The 17182-nt window shown below is 34.3% G+C and overlaps 2 protein-coding genes across 3 annotated transcripts; both read right to left on the reverse strand.

Moving 5' to 3' along the window:
* Positions 1–3263: 3263 nt before the first annotated feature.
* On the reverse strand, positions 3264–16981 carry LOC128158505 (alpha-L-fucosidase-like). 2 transcript variants are annotated; one of them, XM_052821377.1, is made up of 8 exons: positions 16595–16981; positions 7957–8063; positions 7599–7726; positions 6004–6137; positions 5737–5834; positions 5496–5628; positions 5058–5228; positions 3264–4686 (listed from the first exon to the last, which is right to left on the reverse strand). In XM_052821377.1, the coding sequence occupies exons 1-8, from the start codon at positions 16951–16953 to the stop codon at positions 4443–4445; spliced, it is 1374 nt and encodes a 457-aa protein (XP_052677337.1). In that variant the 5' UTR covers positions 16954–16981; the 3' UTR covers positions 3264–4442. The 2 variants fall into 2 exon arrangements, with proteins under 2 accessions (XP_052677337.1, XP_052677336.1); XM_052821376.1 differs by lacking the exon at positions 16595–16981 and adding an exon at positions 8730–9231.
* LOC128158504 (uncharacterized) lies at positions 13394–16564 on the reverse strand. The gene is made up of 2 exons (XM_052821375.1): positions 15389–16564; positions 13394–14942 (listed from the first exon to the last, which is right to left on the reverse strand). The coding sequence occupies exons 1-2, from the start codon at positions 15504–15506 to the stop codon at positions 13423–13425; spliced, it is 1638 nt and encodes a 545-aa protein (XP_052677335.1). The 5' UTR covers positions 15507–16564; the 3' UTR covers positions 13394–13422.
* Positions 16982–17182: the final 201 nt, after the last annotated feature.

Below are 17182 nucleotides of genomic sequence, written 5' to 3' on the forward strand. Positions count from 1 at the left end.
ATGAAAACAAAAATCTATAGCCAGCTAGTGATGTTTTTTTAATTAAAAAACATAAATTCGAATTAATCCGTCCTTGTTTTTGTTGCAAAGAAAATCTTTGTGAACGTATGTCAACACTGACACCTTACTACATGTAGTAAATATTTTATAAAACAATATCAACCCGTATATATTATTTGCGTCTAAAAATAGTTTAGTAGTGTTTTTTATATACAGTTGCATCAAAAGTGAAAGTAGTTTTAGAGGAGAATATTATTCATTAAAGTTAGATATTAGGCCTTTTGTCAAATATTGCTAAACATATATTTGATAACAATTTCATAAACAACTCTCGACGCATGGTGAGTTGATGGAGAAATTCAACGAATACATACCTTGCTCAAATCTACATGTATCTACCCACTCTATAAAACATGGCTGTACGGAATGAGGCACCTGACAACGTTAATTCACTCGAGTTACCTCCCGTACCTCATATTGGGTTAAGGCATATTTGTAGTCTTCAGAACATTTTTGTAACACATGCCTAATCCACATTTTTTCTTTTTCTAAGAGTCCTAGAGATAAGTTTGTTTGCCAGGGAATCTGAGGCATATATTCGGTATAAATGCATTTTTTTTACTGTATGACTGTTTACATTTTCCGGAGAGGGAGAACCTCCAAGGACCACTCTAGATTCGCGGATGTGACGCTTAAATAAATATTTCTTATAAAAAGTCCATACGACGTGTGTTTAAGCTAAATGTTGACCAAAGAAAATTGCAGGCTCAGGTCGAAATGAGCCTACGGTTTATTCAGCAGAAGTCACTTATTTAAGAAATGAACTCAATGTCTACCCAAGTTATACTCGTATAACCTGGGTTGGGGCAATTTACGCTTTATAATCCGCGAAGCGGATTATAAAAAAGCGTAAATTGCTCCAACCCAGGTTATACGAGTATAACTTGGGTAGATATTGAGTTCATTCCTTATAATTTAATTTTCTGGAATTTGCTGTACAAATTGAGTCCGTTTTACTTTTAAAAATGATATAAATCTGTTCAAAATTCAAACGTAACGTCAAGTGAATTAGTACGTTGGTGCATTGTGACGTGTCTTGTGACGTGCAAACCAGGTTATACAAATTTAACTAAATTTTTCTATCCAATCAAATGCCGCGTTACAACCAGAATTAAATTATTCTCATATAGATTAGCAATCATGTTTTGACGAAGATGTGTTTTTGCTTTGTAGTCATGTTGTATATTTTATTTGATAAAATGAAATATATCGGAAAGGACACTGTAAAATGTATTTTGTTGTAAAGGGGTGGTCACATATTTAGAAGACAAAAAGTTCATGACGAGTCTTTACGATACAACCAGGGACGTATATATATACGTCTCTGATCCAACATACAAATTAGATATATTTTACTAGGAATAGTTGGTTGACGTCCCGTATAATTGGATCCTTACCTTGAAAACTTGCAGTTGACCGATCTTGGACGGTTATACAATAAAATTATGAACTACAAAAAGAAATCTTATCTTTTGAAACTCTTTATATTTCTAAACCATCAACTGGATAATATTTTGAGATTTTCCAGGTTTACCCTGGGCTTATCGAACAAGTTCAACTCGTAATTTACAGTTTTATTTGAGACATAAATATAGTGCTGTTTTGTGATTGTCATTAAGAACTATCAAAAACTAAAATAAGCATCCACCGTCAGTCACTGTCTGCTTGAGTAAATTCAAAAAATGTTTATCATTTGGCGACATGGGGTTTTTGCCATTTCTGTATGCATTAATACGTTTAGTTTATAATTATCTTGGAATTAATGATATTTTATAACATTTTCAATTTTTTTTTATTAAATGACCATTTATCATAATTCAGAGTAAATTAAGTCATTTCATATCTACAACGTTTTTTATTTAACACTGACAACATCGATTTGCACATGAATGAGTAAATATCCTAAATTCAATTTTTTTTTGGAATCATGTTTAAAAGAAATCGAACGAATGACCGTCCATAGTCATAAGAACAGTATGTGCACTTAAAACAATCCGAAATAATTGTTTCAAGAAGACGCACATGGAACAATTGTCGTTTTACGTGCACACAGATCTAAAACCCAATGGCATGGATTCAACGGTATTGTCTGTCCACAAATTTATATTTAAAAATTAAATTTGTTGTTATGACTTAGTCATAACAACAATTAAATTTGTTGTTATGACTTAGTCATAACAAGAAATTTAATTTTTAAATAAATTTGTGTAAGTCAATAACAACAAATTTAATTTTCAAATAAATTTGTGGAAAGAGTCCGAAAGACAGTATAATAACATACAGAATACCCGAATACAGAATACAAATCTTGATAAAAATATAAAGTATAATAAAAGGAGAAAAATATCTATACAATTAAAGCAGTTTTGTCGCAATTAACAAGTGTATGCGCGATTATTCACAACCCACTTTAAAAAAAATAATTTAACGTTAACTGACATAAAAACAATGAGACAAATGCGGATTTCTTTTTCGGTATATGTTGAGCACAAATAATGAAAACTAGCTATTAGCACATCAGCAGCAGAATAGCGTTGCGTATTTGGAGAAAAGTTTAATTTATTCACTCATATCATACTAAAGATGGTATTTATGAGGTTCAGAGCATACTGTACAAAGTGACGACAGAGGAAAACGTGTTACACTACAAAAAGGAGATACAATTATAGTGATGTGTATATATATTTAGATAACTATATACATTTATACATGTACATATATGGCTGACAGGCAGGTAAAGATTTCAAGGAAGGCAGACTGATTCAAATATTTTGTAATAAAAATACATGTACAAAGTTTTTTCAGAGTTCACATTGCTAGAAAATACAATTCCTTGAAATTTTAAAACATTCAGTCTTGTACACTAACAGTATTAATTTTACTTTGCAGATATTGTTTTCTAATATTTAATTATAATGTGCATTCTAAAAAGTAATGCAATTCATCTGCAATGATATGTTTGTTACAGAGTTTACATAATATTTCATTAAGAGGTATATTAGACCATCTGCCGATTGGGGGTGGTGATTCGTATAACAAAATTATTTTTTTAAATACTAGAAAGTAAAATGCTTATTTCCTTACAGCTTGTTATTTTTGCATCAGTATTATCAGATTGGTCAAGTGTGATATGACAATGCAGGGGAACTGAGCATTTTCTCTTTATTCGTCCTATCATTACCTGCTGAATTTCTGCAGGGTTTCCCTCGGGGCTTGAAAGAGAGCAAGACAAAGTCCTTGGTTTCTGATGATGGTTATCTACAGGTATCTCGGAAGAAAAAATTACACGTGCAACTTGCGTATGAAGGTGATCAATTTAAAAAGGGAAAAAATGTTTCTTTGTTATGTTGTTGTCATATATTAGTATGTCATACAAAAATAAAACAGATGATTCATGGGTCTATAGAACAATTAGGAAATATAAATGGAACAGACAGACAGACAGACATACAGCAAACTCCATGTCATTCAAATCAAAGCCGACAGATTGAGATACATGTATATCAAAACATGTTATTCTTTCCACCAAAAAGGGTATTGGAATGTACAAGTGTACAAGAAAACTGCAGCTACATCAAAACATTTTTAAACCATGCCCCCTGTTGGCTTGCTGTAAAATATCAAAGAATAGTGTTATACCTGTTCAGTTCACGAAAAAAGAACACATTTTGCAGCACTATATTGCAGGTTTCATATCACAGAAAAACATTGCTAGCCTTAATGCAACGCTTTTCACAAGAAAAATATATCATTTCTATGTCACAATATGTGTAAATACAGAGAGTTTTTGAAAACACATGAAGACAATGAATGACTATATCTATTTGATCATGTAAACTGATCTACAGATTTCTAAACTTACAGCAGGCATTGAGCAAATGTATTCAGCAAAGTTAATGATTTCAGTTAATGCACTTCTACATGGAAAAGATTGACCAATTTAACAAACCTAAATCTCATATTTTGCTATATATAGGAATGGTCAAATTATAGGCAAGTTTAATATCATACATCCATTTTTTCATGTATCACAAAATTTGCAAAAATGGGAGTATACATGTTACTTGTTTTTTTTTCTTTTTGGAACAGTCAATTCAACAAGTTTTTAAATAGCCAACAATGCAGAATATAATTTTTGCATGCTAATTTTTTTGCAATTTAAAAGTGATCATGAAAAATGCAAAAATTTGATATCTTGAGAATAACAAGAAACAAGGTCTGTAAAAAGAACTATGGAATGGCTGCGGTAATATGGTGTTACTCATTTGGATTCAATATAAGTATCACAGAAAGGGTTTACTTTTAGTAATATATGGCATCTCAAGAAAATCTCAAGGAAAAAAATGTGTACATATATATTGCATTAATTCCACTCATTACGTCTATTTAAATGTTAGCTTCACAGCCCATGCCCACATGCAAGGCATTTCTACGATATTATGGGGTGGGATCGTGACCTTGATGCCAGTGCCACTAGTTTCCCAAGTCAAGGTCTTATTGCTTCCCACCAAGGCGACACCAGACAGGGAGCTTTCACTGACGGCCCCAAGAACTAATTCGTTGTTGTCAGGCCAGTTTATGAAGAAGGCATAGGCTGCTTTCTTGTCTGCTTTTGGAGCTGTGTACCTGAAAGAATTCAATAGGGTTTTTTTTTAACATTAATTCCCTTGTTAAATTTTTAACATTAAAAAATCAAGACACACATTTAAATCAAAACAACATTAGTAATGTTTTAAAACAGCCTATGCTTTAAATCATAGATACAGGGTCAATTAGTTCTAGGAGATTTTGCCTTGTTTTAAAACTCACTTAATAATCTTTTTTTTTTAATTCAGGATTGATCGTTTTTGAAAAAAGCTAATTTTAATGTTTGTGTGTGCAGACAGCTGGGGACCAAATTATCTCTACATTAATATATGTATTTTACACATGTAACCATAAATACTTGTACAGTTCAGAGAATTATTTCTAACCAGTTATACAGGAGAGCAACGTACCAAACTTTGGGTGTGACTGTGTCGTTCTGATGGACCCAGGGCTGAGTGGCGTAGATACCCTCTCCATTCACCTTCAACCACGACCCCAGCTGACGGAATCGTTCTTCGTAGATTGGGGAAATTGTTCCATAACCAGTTGGTCCGACATTTATCAGAATATTTCCCCCATAGCTGTAAAATCACAAAAATTATTTTTTTTTTTTTTATATTTTCATAGTAATGGTTTTTTCATAGCAACCAATTATCCTCTTCAATGTCTTAATTGAATAACTTAAAGAATATTTTTAAATAATACCTTGATCGATATACACCATGAATGTAGCAAATATGCATTCCTGCCTTTTCAATTTTTTTTTTAGAAAAGCATCCCAATTAATGCTTATCTTGTACATTAAAAGGAACATCAAAACAGTAACTAAGTCCTACAATTCTTATCACCTGATTGTGTTGAGCACAGTTTCCAGCAGCTCTTCCATCGAAAGAAAATCTGCAATGCTAGCATCGCGTCTGAACCCCCAGGAGTAGCGATCCAGGGTCATGGCATTCTCCCACTTCCTCTTCTGTAACTTGCCTGTGGAAAAAAAAAATTAAAAATCAGATATATTTCAAACTAATGAATTCAGTATGAGTTCATATAATTTAAAATTATGATATAACACATCCCCATTTTTCACTTTACCAGGATTAAATCGGTCATCACAGGAGAGAAATCCGCCATGCTTACACCTGCTGTCATAACCCCAGCGGTCATTGACTACCACAGTGTCCTTTACAGGGCTAAAAATAACACACAAATTTTTAACAATCAATGACAAATCATAGATTAAAAACACAGCGAAAAAAGAATTTTAGAAAAGATGTTCTCCAAATGATCTAGCTATTATAGTGTTTTGGATTTGCTGAAATTGACTGGCTTTGAATTCTGGTTACAAAAGTAATAGTGCACCTGTCGTTGTAGAGCCAGGCCAGGAACTGGGTGGCGTTCCAGTAGGTGCTGAGGGCCTCCCAGTCTCCGTCCGACCAGATCACGTCCGGTCGGTACATGTCCACGATCTCGTACAGCTCAGCCATACCCTTCTCCTGGACGACAAGAATAAAACAAAGAGTGATAAAACAATAAGTGAATATCAACAAATTAAATGTTAGAATGATACGTAACCAATAATAACAACAGAACAGAAGGACAACAAATCCTTAAATGTAAGAAGGCGCATTCATGTATAAGCAAGACAACAGGTGGACAACAACATGTAGAATGTAACTATTCATAACAAATAACAACATACATGTACTTGTATCCTAATGACAAACAATCAACCTCAATGGAATTAAGTACCCAAGGCATCATAATCCCCCCCACCCCCCAAAATAAAACTACACTAGTATATAAATGATCTGACCTCTCATATTTAAAAAAGTTTAAAATATACCAGTATTGTAAATTAATTTATGGTTGATCACTACAGTTTCATCAGAAAACCACCGATTTCTTATGCATGTCAAATACGTAAATTAGATTTTGCAAAAGGAGCAAAGTTAAGTAACAAATGTTGAATTAAAGAGACTGAAGTCATGTACAGCAATGCGATCAATAAATCATATGATATTAAAGCAATATGAGCTGCATTTATCATGTTGAATTTTTTTTTATACTAAAATGTTCTTTTCTACTAAAATGACAAAAATGTCATGGTTTTAAAATTTTCTTTTAGCCATATTTTTGTGGAAAGGCCGTTAAGAAGCCTTATTTGGAGCAAAATTGAATTATTGTTGTCCTGTACAAAAATTGATTTGCTATATATTCCTTAGAATAGCAATATTTCCTTTGACAACAATTAATGATTTTTTCAAATCTTATTTATCATAAAAGTTTAAGTTATATGCAGACTTATCATACTAGCAGGTTTTTGCAGCAAAATGAAATTCTAAACAAGTGAAAAGCTGTCAATGTGACAGCAAACCGGGTTTTCTATTATGTAAACTGTATCCATAATCCATGTCAACCCGTATCCAGTGAAATGGAGTACCCTACATTTGTATATGCAACATTTTGCCAAAAAATGATTAAGTTCAAAAGCTAGTATTTTTTTCATAAATTATCGGAAATCAAAATCCTCGCAATATGCAAACCTCTGATATATGTACAATTGATCTGCAAAAGAGCAACTTCCTATCTTGAGAACTGTAGGAGGAGTTATCCGTACAATGAGGGTACCCTATATGCAATATTTTGCCAAAAAATGACTAAGTTCAAAAGCTGGTATTGTTTCGATAAATTATTGGAAATCAAAATCCTAGCAATATGCACACCTCTGATATATGTACAATTGATCTGCAAAAGAACAACTTCCTATCTTGAAAACTGTAGGAGGAGTTATCCGTACAATGAGGGTACCCTTTTGGCAGCCGCCCACCCGCCCGCCCGCCATTTTCACCATTTTAATAACCGGATTTTTCCGTTGGAAAACCCGGTTAAAAATACAGCTCATATATTGCTTTAAAACATGGAAGTCAAAAGAATGACAATAACATACAATGTACCTTGACAAATCTCTGTGTGGTGTAATTGTTGGCTTTGTCCTGTAGATACAGAGGATTAAACCACTCAAACAGAGAGTGATAGATCCCAAAGTGTACATCACTACCGGCCAGGTAGGCAAATATGTACTCTGAAATTTAACAAATTATTTACTATTATCACTTATAAACTCAATACAAATATTTCATTACTAACAACTTAGATATTGGAGATAAAGTCACTACATTTTTAAATCACTACTTTTATAGAAAAAAAAAAAAAAGAAAGTTTAAATTTGATTTTCTTGCTATTTTGAAATACTACATGCTAAAACATATTTTTACATGCTACTTTGATAACAGAGAAAGAGGAACCACCTACTGATGAGGTCTTTGTTGGGACCTACATCCACAGAATTCCAGTTAAAAGAGTACTTGGATGGATACATGGTGAACCCTTCATGGTGTTTGGTACTCAATACAACATACCTTCAAGAAAAAAAATAATTACTACATTAAATGTAATATAATTGTCACCTGGTTAAGAAATATGGAACTGTAATCAGTCAACCTATTGCATCTCAGTAGCTCAATGGTTAAAGCTATGACAAACTACACCCAATGACCATGGTTCAATTTCTGGTGTAGATTCACCTTTTTACCACCTGTTATATTTGGCTCCCAATGTGTTGAAAAGCCATTGCCGTTCCCAATAAATAATTATGCTTGGTGCATTTCCTGCACACCAAGAGTTCTGTGACAAGTTTCTATAAAGTAGAGGAATAATATGTCACCATGTTAACAGATATGCAACTGTCAGCCAAAATATCGGGTCTCAGTCAGAAGCATAGTCCACTTTGGTAATAGAACACTGGTAGGAATGCCAGGGACACTGTGTTCAAGCCCTGGCTAGGCTTAACATTTCACTACCTGTTACATTATCAAAACTTTTATCAATTCTTTGTTGATAGTAAAACTGATCTACAACCTCAAAGTACATCAAATAAAAATCCCACAATTTCTACCCTTGAACAACAATTCTGAAAATGCAGCTACAATTGATCATAAAAATCCTACAATTTTTAAATGTGTAAACTCATTGAAGCATGTCAAAGTGAGAATCATGCAGTAAAACCTTGATCATGATCAACTTACTTTGCACCAGAGCTTTTGATGATATCAACCCATTTTAGTGGATTGTAAAATTCGGCCTTAAACTCTGCAGCAAAATCGGCATAGGTAAAAGTCGGAGGGTAGAACTGTTCCATCAACTTGACAACCCTCGGGTCTGGTTTCGGACCTTTCCATGAATACCAAAACCATTCGTTAGAGTAACTCGGAACCGAGTACACTCCCCAGTTGATGAACATGCCTATCTTAACGTCATCGTACCAAGCCGGTAGAGGACGGGAGTCAATGGAGTTCCAGTTTGGTTCATATTTTACGCCAAGGCATGTTTGAGAAGATAATGCAGCGACAACGAGTAAAACGACAGACTTCATCTTCTGTTGTTTATAAAATTGTGTGATGACTTGTGTCATGGGTCGGAGACCTCTTACAAGTATCAACGCCAACAGTCATTCAACGTAATGTTAGAAGTAGTAGAAGTAGAAAACGAAACCAGATTTATTGATGTCGGCTCTCCGAGCCCGATGTACCTATACGTTTCAAATCCGGGATAATTTCTATGGGTCGGAACGACAAGTACATCAACTAAATCAGGGACGTATAAACGTTACAGGTTTTGGCATTCACGATTTTATGTCCTGGTTTTTTTTTATGGAAAACTGCTGAATCGCGAAAGTAAGTACTCACGTAAAATAAGGAATCAACAGTATGTGGTCTGAATAATGTTTTCATTTCTTTAAAAAAAGATTATTTTTTTATTTGTGATGTAAATATGTAAATATAAATCAATGCGCTTGAAAAAAAAGGTAAAGCAGACATATAAATTAATAGCAAAATATTTCTGTAAAACTTCACCAAATCATAGCCAATTTGGAGCAATAAGCTAATAAGCTAATATCGAGAAAAACAGAAATACATGTAGTTAATCAACTGTGTGTGCAAATAGAGTATAATAAGAGATTATTTAAAATATTATTTAAATAATGTGAAAATTAAATTAAGGACAAGGTATAAAAACTATACGCGATGAAAATGACACGTTATAAATTTTACGCTTTTCAGACGACGTTATGGCGTAGGTCATATTTGTGACGTTATTTCTCTGTTTTGTCAAAAATGTCATAAGCACCCTTTTCTCATGGGCGCTATAGAATAACATCTTAGGAGAAAGGTTTGGTAAAATAAATCATATGTTGACGGATTTCTTTTCACGCTATAAGCTCTAAACCGAGTACACATCACATTTTACTACAGCTTTCTGCTTAGATCTGTTAACAATGTTAGATATCATTTAAACTGCTTTAATATACTGATTTCTATTGCGTATGCCGACTATATTCATGTAAGTAGTGTTTGATCTGTATTGTTACAATTTTAGCTTTTTAAAAAAGCTTTCTGTCTTAAGAGCGAACTCTAAACAGCAATTAGTTATCATACTGACATAGACAATTTAATTCTTTTTAATATAAATCTCACCTTCCTCTACATAGCATGGCGAGTGAACATTCATTCATTTATTTCAATCTCAACACCATTGCACAATGGTACACAGAGATTATAATGATACAATATGTGGCATTTCTTAATAATTAACAATGCATGCGTGAGAGAGAGAGAGAGAGAGAGAGAGAGAGAGAGAGAGAAACCATATACAACTCTGACTCGTTAATACAAATGTGAAGTGTGGGGGTTCTAACCTGGGGGCATTTTTTATTTATTTTTCTAATAAAAGCACATAATTTTCTCAAAGAACAGTGTTTTGTACTTGCCATTATAAATTTAAAACTAATAGCATTTTTTATTTTTATATTTATATTTGATAAGCATTGATTGCGTTCTTGCTGCAACGAGTTACAGCTAAGTATGTAGTGAAATTCATCTCCTATTTCGCACTTATTGCAATGAGCACAGAATCATTCATGTCTAGGAATATTTGCCCAACGTCTCAGCGTTTCAAATGGTGAAACATTTTTATGTCATTATGTGTCTTTTAAGCCTGCATGTCTAAAATTGAGAAATGCGTACACGAGCTTAATTGTCAGTTGATATCGTCTATATTATAGTAAAAGAGATCTTAGGAAACAGTCTGGGCGGACTCCGAAAACGGAGTCCGCCCAGATCTTAGGAAGTGTCGTAGACTCGTATTTGATAAAATCAAACTTATTCCGCAGCATCCAGCATTTTGTTTAACAAATAATACATGTACATGTAGTTTTACCTATCTAAGGTGCAAACAAATTCACTTAAATTTAGCCATACCACATCATTTTTTTTTTACATTTTTTATTTGAATAAAAAAAAGAAAGAAAAGAAAAGCAAATAATTTCAATAGATATTATAAATGTAGAATATGGCTTTCATTTCAACTAGTTGGACCTGAAAATCAAAGGCCGAATTTCCTTTAAAGCAATTTGTATTGCTTTTTCGTTTTCTCATTTTTTATGATTTGAAATCTACAAAATTTGTTTAGTCGTACGTGAAAAATATCATCAGAAAATTATCTTCCTTGCGCCGAACAGTATTTTAACCTATGAAATAAATGTACATTTTCACATCATGTATTTTCTACCAATCACAAAGGAGAGAAAGTGCAAAACCCGCGGAGACTGTAAATTATTTTAACTCTTTATATCGTCTTCCAAGGAAGACGGTAACAACTCGAGCGGTCCTTGCCACAAACGAAAAACACCGTTTTTCTAACACACAACAATTTATTCAGGATGGCAAAATATATCAATGTCACAACACAAACTAAGATGCTGACCATTCCAACCAATACAACCTAAGACCCGGGGCTATCATCGTTTTAAATAGTCGTCATTAAAAAAAATGCTACTAGATCTCGTATCTGCAGGATTTGTCGTTCTCAAGCTCAACATCAACAATAAACAGCGTATAAGAATTGTACTATAATAAATGCATAAACTTGCGCCGATCCGGACAGCTAAACTCGACACATGCAGTCTAATTCTATCTGGTAAAATCACACACACCCTCTTTGTACAAATTATGCTACATGTAATTAAGTCCTCATTATTTCCACTAAACTGTAAATTATCTAGTCAGTCTTATCTGGACAACTCGTTATATAAACGAATGACCTATTTGAACTTATGAATTAAGAAAATCGGAACAGCGATAATACGGATTGCTAACAACTCGTAATTCTAAATTAACTTGAAACAGTTCAAATAAATATAACAGTTCCTTTTATAGACCACAACTAATAACTAGAACAATAACACTTGAAAGACGGGTCTACATGGTTGCTATACTATACAGATTCTGTCCGGACGACGAAGTCCTTATAAAAATTAGCATCGTCTACGACCAGGTTCATCTTGCTTATCTACGTAACTACGGTATACCGTATATGGAGTTCTCTGAGGAGTGTTCAGGAACCGAACGGGATGTGATCAAGTGATGATGCTGCTAGAACTAGCTTATATTTATAAGCTTCTCCAACCAATGAGTACTTGTCCTTTTCTGTCCGGACACAAACAACCAATCAAAAGTCTGTACGGATTTTTGGACATTCCGGACATGTATCCTAATTTCCGAACAAATTTAAATGATAAATAAACATTTCATTCCTATATAAAGCATTGTCCAGATTAATTTAATAACACGGATACATATTTATAGGTCAAAATACGCATAGAGCTTTAATACACATCCTTGCAATATTTTACACTAATTAAGCGCCTTCTGAAGTAGTGCGCGTAGCGATACACTTAATGAACACGGAAGTTCGCTACAAAGATATTATAGTTCATCAATCGAGGCGACAGATAATAGCAATCACTGATCATACTGAGGCAAAAATACGGGAAAAAATAATAGTGGTCAGCATCTAAATACAATAATAAATGATATAATAAAGCAAAAAATAATGTTGATAACACAAAAATAAGTGCCAGAATATGTTTGCATCTCGATGAGTGAAGCGTACAGAGAAGTTTGTGAGCGGTAAAATGACGATTTGTCTCGCGGAAAGAGCATTAAAATGGCATGAAACTGAAGAGGGTGATTAATCTGGTAAATATAAACATGTTTGAAATAGTTATCATGTATTTAATCGATCTAATTGCAGGTCAAAGAAGATAATTCGATCTCGCAAAGATGTAAACAAGGTACGGGGTAGTGTCAAAACACGAACGATAATTTATAACATGTTAACATTAATATTTTGGTAAATCACGCCCGTGAAAGATTCCGACAGGTAAGTAAGGAATGACTGAACATGATATGAGGCATTTTAACTAGAACTAGATGTCTGAAGTAATACATAATGAAATATTAATAGAATTATTTATCAATCATAGATGACCATATTACAGTATGACATTTTAATTCATGCTGATGCATATCCGTGAGAATAAAGTGAAGTAAAATTTATTTTGTATATTACTATGTGCATATTCTTTTAAATTTATCAATTTTTACAAAAAGAATACATGTAGCTAACATTAAACTTGTTTAATTAGAAAATGCCAGGTACCAGGTACCAGGCTAGAAATTTAAAATTTGAAATACGAAAAAAAAAACCATACGGTTTACCCATTAATTTTTCAACAACATTTGGATTTTTCTACGACTATTCAGTGGCAGGCACAATTTTAAAATGCAATGATTTTATTTACGCAAATACTAGTAGTTGCCGATAACTGTTTTTCTTGCTGATTTTTTAAAGGATATTACAACTTCGGATATTTTGTTCTCAAGTGTAAGCGATCATCTTAATACTTCCACTGTTTCTTTCAGCAACAAAGAGGTTGTTTCTGGTATCAACACATAAACGAAAAGGACCATCCGACAAGTCAGATGTAATGAAGCGAAGAATCTCTCCGTCCTGATCTAAGATGTGGATTTTGTGGTTGTCACTGTCTGCAATCAAAATACGACATTGGCTGTCTGTGGTAATGCCGTCTGGTTTGAGTGGCTTGGATGATGAGTGAGGACCAGTATATCTGAAACGGAGATCCCCGGTCTGATAGACCACCACCACTGCGTTAGCGTCCGTGTCTGCTACACAGACATCCAAGTTCCTGTTCTCACTGACGTAAAGCTTCCAGCTTCTTGTCGAATAAAGAGGGTTGCCCCTGTCATCAAGCTGAATTGTTTGCTTTTCTTCGCAGCTGTCTGTATAACGGACAACTTTTGATTGTTTCCTATCCTCGCTGATCATGGTCAGCAACAGACCATCCAGAGATGTACTGCAGACACAGCAAGGGGTCCAACCCCGAAGTCTGATCAGCTCTTTTATATGCTTTTTCCTCATTCTGTTAACGGTTTTTGAACCTGTGTCTGAGTACACGAGATAACCTCTCTTTGTCGTCGTTATGTCCCACGCGTCATTCCTTGATCTAGTTTTGACCGATTTCAGAAGTTTCCCGTCGAGATTGTATAGCTCCATGATGTTGCCCTGGACAGTTGTCCAGATTTTATCGTCACCGAAACAGCTTACACTTCCAAGACTTCCATCATCATTCTCGGTTGCAATGGTTTTGATAACTTTTGTTTTACGAGGTAAAGAGTTTGTCACGATATGGCCGTCTTCATCCTGCGTGACACTTGAGAACGTGACAAAACCGAATTTGTTGTACAGTTCGGTTTTATCTATTCGATGTGCAACATACTCGGGAAGTGGGAGTGTCTTAGTAGATGGAAGTTTTTTGAATTCAGCATTCCTTGATTCGTATCCACCAGCAATAAAGTCTTTACTAGTGTCCAGCAGTTTTTTCAGATACGAAATATGCTCTTCTATCTCAGCCAGTTTGCTAGAAATTCTATTTTCCTGGTGTTCTATAGTAGAAATGTGTTTGGATTTAAATTCAGTAACACGCGATTTCTCATATCTAGCAATCTCATTGACAACTTTCAGCCAGTTTTCTTTATACCTGGTTATGGCTTTATCAACTCTTTCATAATGTTTCTCAACATTGGTCTTTTCAGATTGCAAACCAAGCTCAATTTTCATGTATAAAGGATGAATCTTGTTCTCCAATTCTTCCAAATCCTTTTTGATTTTTTTCCTCTTCGCTTTCGATTCAACAGCAAATTTTTCGGTATATGACACGACTTTGTGGGATTTGGATAAATGAGATAGGTGCTTCCCAACACATTCATTGCAGAAGCTTTGCTTACAAGGCACACAGTAACTCTTTATGCCAGACCCATTGCAAAGTTCACACAGTACAACGTGTTGGGCACTGAGTCGTAGATCCGGCGCTGCAGCATCTGCAAATTTTTAAAAAGTCTCGTATATTAGAAAGAAGAGAGGGAGAGAGAGAGAGAGCGAGAGCGAGCAATGTACCGATCTGGGGTCACTGCCAGACTTCAAAATATTTTTGGTAAATAGTTATGCTAATCAATATTAAAGGTCACTGGATATTCCGATTTCGTACCAATAGACTTAATACTTTCGTTTTACTTTTTCGATCAATACCAGTGTTGAAGCTATTGATAACCCTAGGCCTACTCTGCATAAAATGAAAGTACAGCTAACAGATTCCGTATTGACTTAATATTCAACTGCTTCTTAAACATCCAAACGAAAATCATTAACAATTATGTTTCCATTCATGGGTTTTAAGGGATATATTTTTTTAACCTTTAACCTGCATATTCTACTATTCGTTTCAGTTTGTTATTAAAAATTAAGCAATATTTTGCCTTGTTCTTACTTCGATGACTGAGCTCTAAGTTTTCATCTTCGCTCTCTTCTTCATCCGTCTCGCTTTCTTCCTCAAAATCATCCTCGTATGAATAATAATCCTCCGAATCCGTATCACGTTCTGCCATCTTCGAAAGTTTTGTTATTCTTATTTATACTTCCGGGTTCTGTTTCCAATGGCTACACAATACATGGCCATGTCGTTTAATAAAATTACCAAAGGTTATTAAGTTCCGACTATTTATAATACATTTTAGTTGACGTCCGACTCTTTATAGTACATGTTAACATAAAGGAGACAGAGAGTCAGGAATATGATCGTATAGGACGCAAGTACCTTAATCAAATAGAATTAGACTACGTCATGTCAATATATGACTGTCATCTAAAGACAAAGAATATGTAACTCGAATCCCATTGTTGGTAGCTGTTTTTATAAGTTACTGCCTGTCTTGAAAAGTTGTCCGAGTGTAGTTTAAAAGGCTTACAAAATGGGTAACCGCAATATCATAAATCTTTGTTCAAAACGATTGTTGAACGAACACAAACGTCAGCCTGAAGATGAAGCTTACAATAGCTGTAATTCTTTTCACTGGGAAGGGGTTTGCAGACATTCTGATAACGTTGAGAAGAATGTTCCTGTCAAGTCTATTTTGCTCAATACAACGATCTTTATTTGTAGAATGTTAATTGAAGGTGGGCGTTACAAAGGTAATACAATTACTCCTTATTTGGGGTACTTTTAATTTGACTTCAAACTTGATATATATATTATTGATATTGATCCATCTATTATTTAGGAATATCGAATAATCCTTTAACAGAAATTCTGACCGTGTTGATTTTTGTTTTTTTGAAGAAGGCTAAAATCGGATTAGAGAAATGTTAAGTTGTATGATGCAAATCAACGGGCCTTTTTACTTCAAGAACCCGGGTCATTATATATCACAAAAATTTTAAAATGACATTCTGCTATATGCCAACTGTTACCGATTTGTTGATCATATTAATCTTTATTGGGATTCTCTAACTTCTTTATCATAGGACCTTTGTTATCAGATTATTCAATATTCTGCTTGACCGATTTTAAACATTTGATCTATCGTCAGCACTTATTATTAAAACAATTACCATTGCGTCAATGCGAGATTCAATAGCTGAAAATGAAAAAAATGAAATTGACCAGACTATCCAGTAGACAGTAATTAAAACTTACTTTGCACCAGAACTTTTGATGATATCCACCCATTTTAGTGGGTCGTAAAATTCGGCCTTGAACTCCGCTGCAAAATCGGCATATGTGAAGGTCGGTGGATAAAACTGCTCCATCAACTTGACAACACTTGGAATCGGCTTGGGGCCTTTCCACCAGTACCAAAACCATTCATCGTGATAACTGGGTACCGAGTACACTCCCCAGTTGATGAACATGCCTATCTTAACGTCATCATACCAAGCCGGTAGAGGACGGGAGTCAATGGAGTTCCAGTTTGGTTCATATTTTACGCCAAGGCATGTCTGAGAAGATAATGCAGCGACAACGAGTAAAAAAATAACAGACATAAAATTATGCATTACGCAAGCTTACACCTCCTTGTTTACATGCAAATCGAAATCATATGATTAAAAGGATTTCCGAGCCCGATCTCTTTTAACGGCATTCTACCCGTGGTATTTCGACCCGAAAGGTGTATAAAAACGTCGAGTTGCTCTTCAGATTCTTCAGATTGAAAAAAGCACCTCTCAGCTACCCTGTACCAATTTGAAGAAAACTTTATTACTAACATGCAGTTTGAACTTTACA

Source organism: Crassostrea angulata, chromosome 8 (assembly GCF_025612915.1).
Source record: "Crassostrea angulata isolate pt1a10 chromosome 8, ASM2561291v2, whole genome shotgun sequence".
NCBI classification, from domain to species: domain Eukaryota; kingdom Metazoa; phylum Mollusca; class Bivalvia; order Ostreida; family Ostreidae; genus Magallana; species Magallana angulata.

Bases quoted from the DNA above. Each gene is read 5' to 3' on its own strand.
- LOC128158504 (XM_052821375.1), bottom strand. From the start codon at position 15,506: ATGGCAGAACGTGATACGGATTCGGAGGATTATTATTCATACGAGGAT. The intron at 14,943-15,388 runs GTAAGAACAAGG...AAAAATTTGCAG, and splicing joins CTTAGAGCTCAGTCATCGAA to ATGCTGCAGCGCCGGATCTA.
- LOC128158505 (XM_052821376.1), bottom strand. From the start codon at position 9,115: ATGACACAAGTCATCACACAATTTTATAAACAACAGAAGATGAAGTCT. The intron at 8,064-8,729 runs GTAAGTTGATCA...TTTTTCTTGAAG, and splicing joins ATCAAAAGCTCTGGTGCAAA to GTATGTTGTATTGAGTACCA. The intron at 5,229-5,495 runs GTGATAAGAATT...GTGATTTTACAG, and splicing joins ACTGTGCTCAACACAATCAG to CTATGGGGGAAATATTCTGA.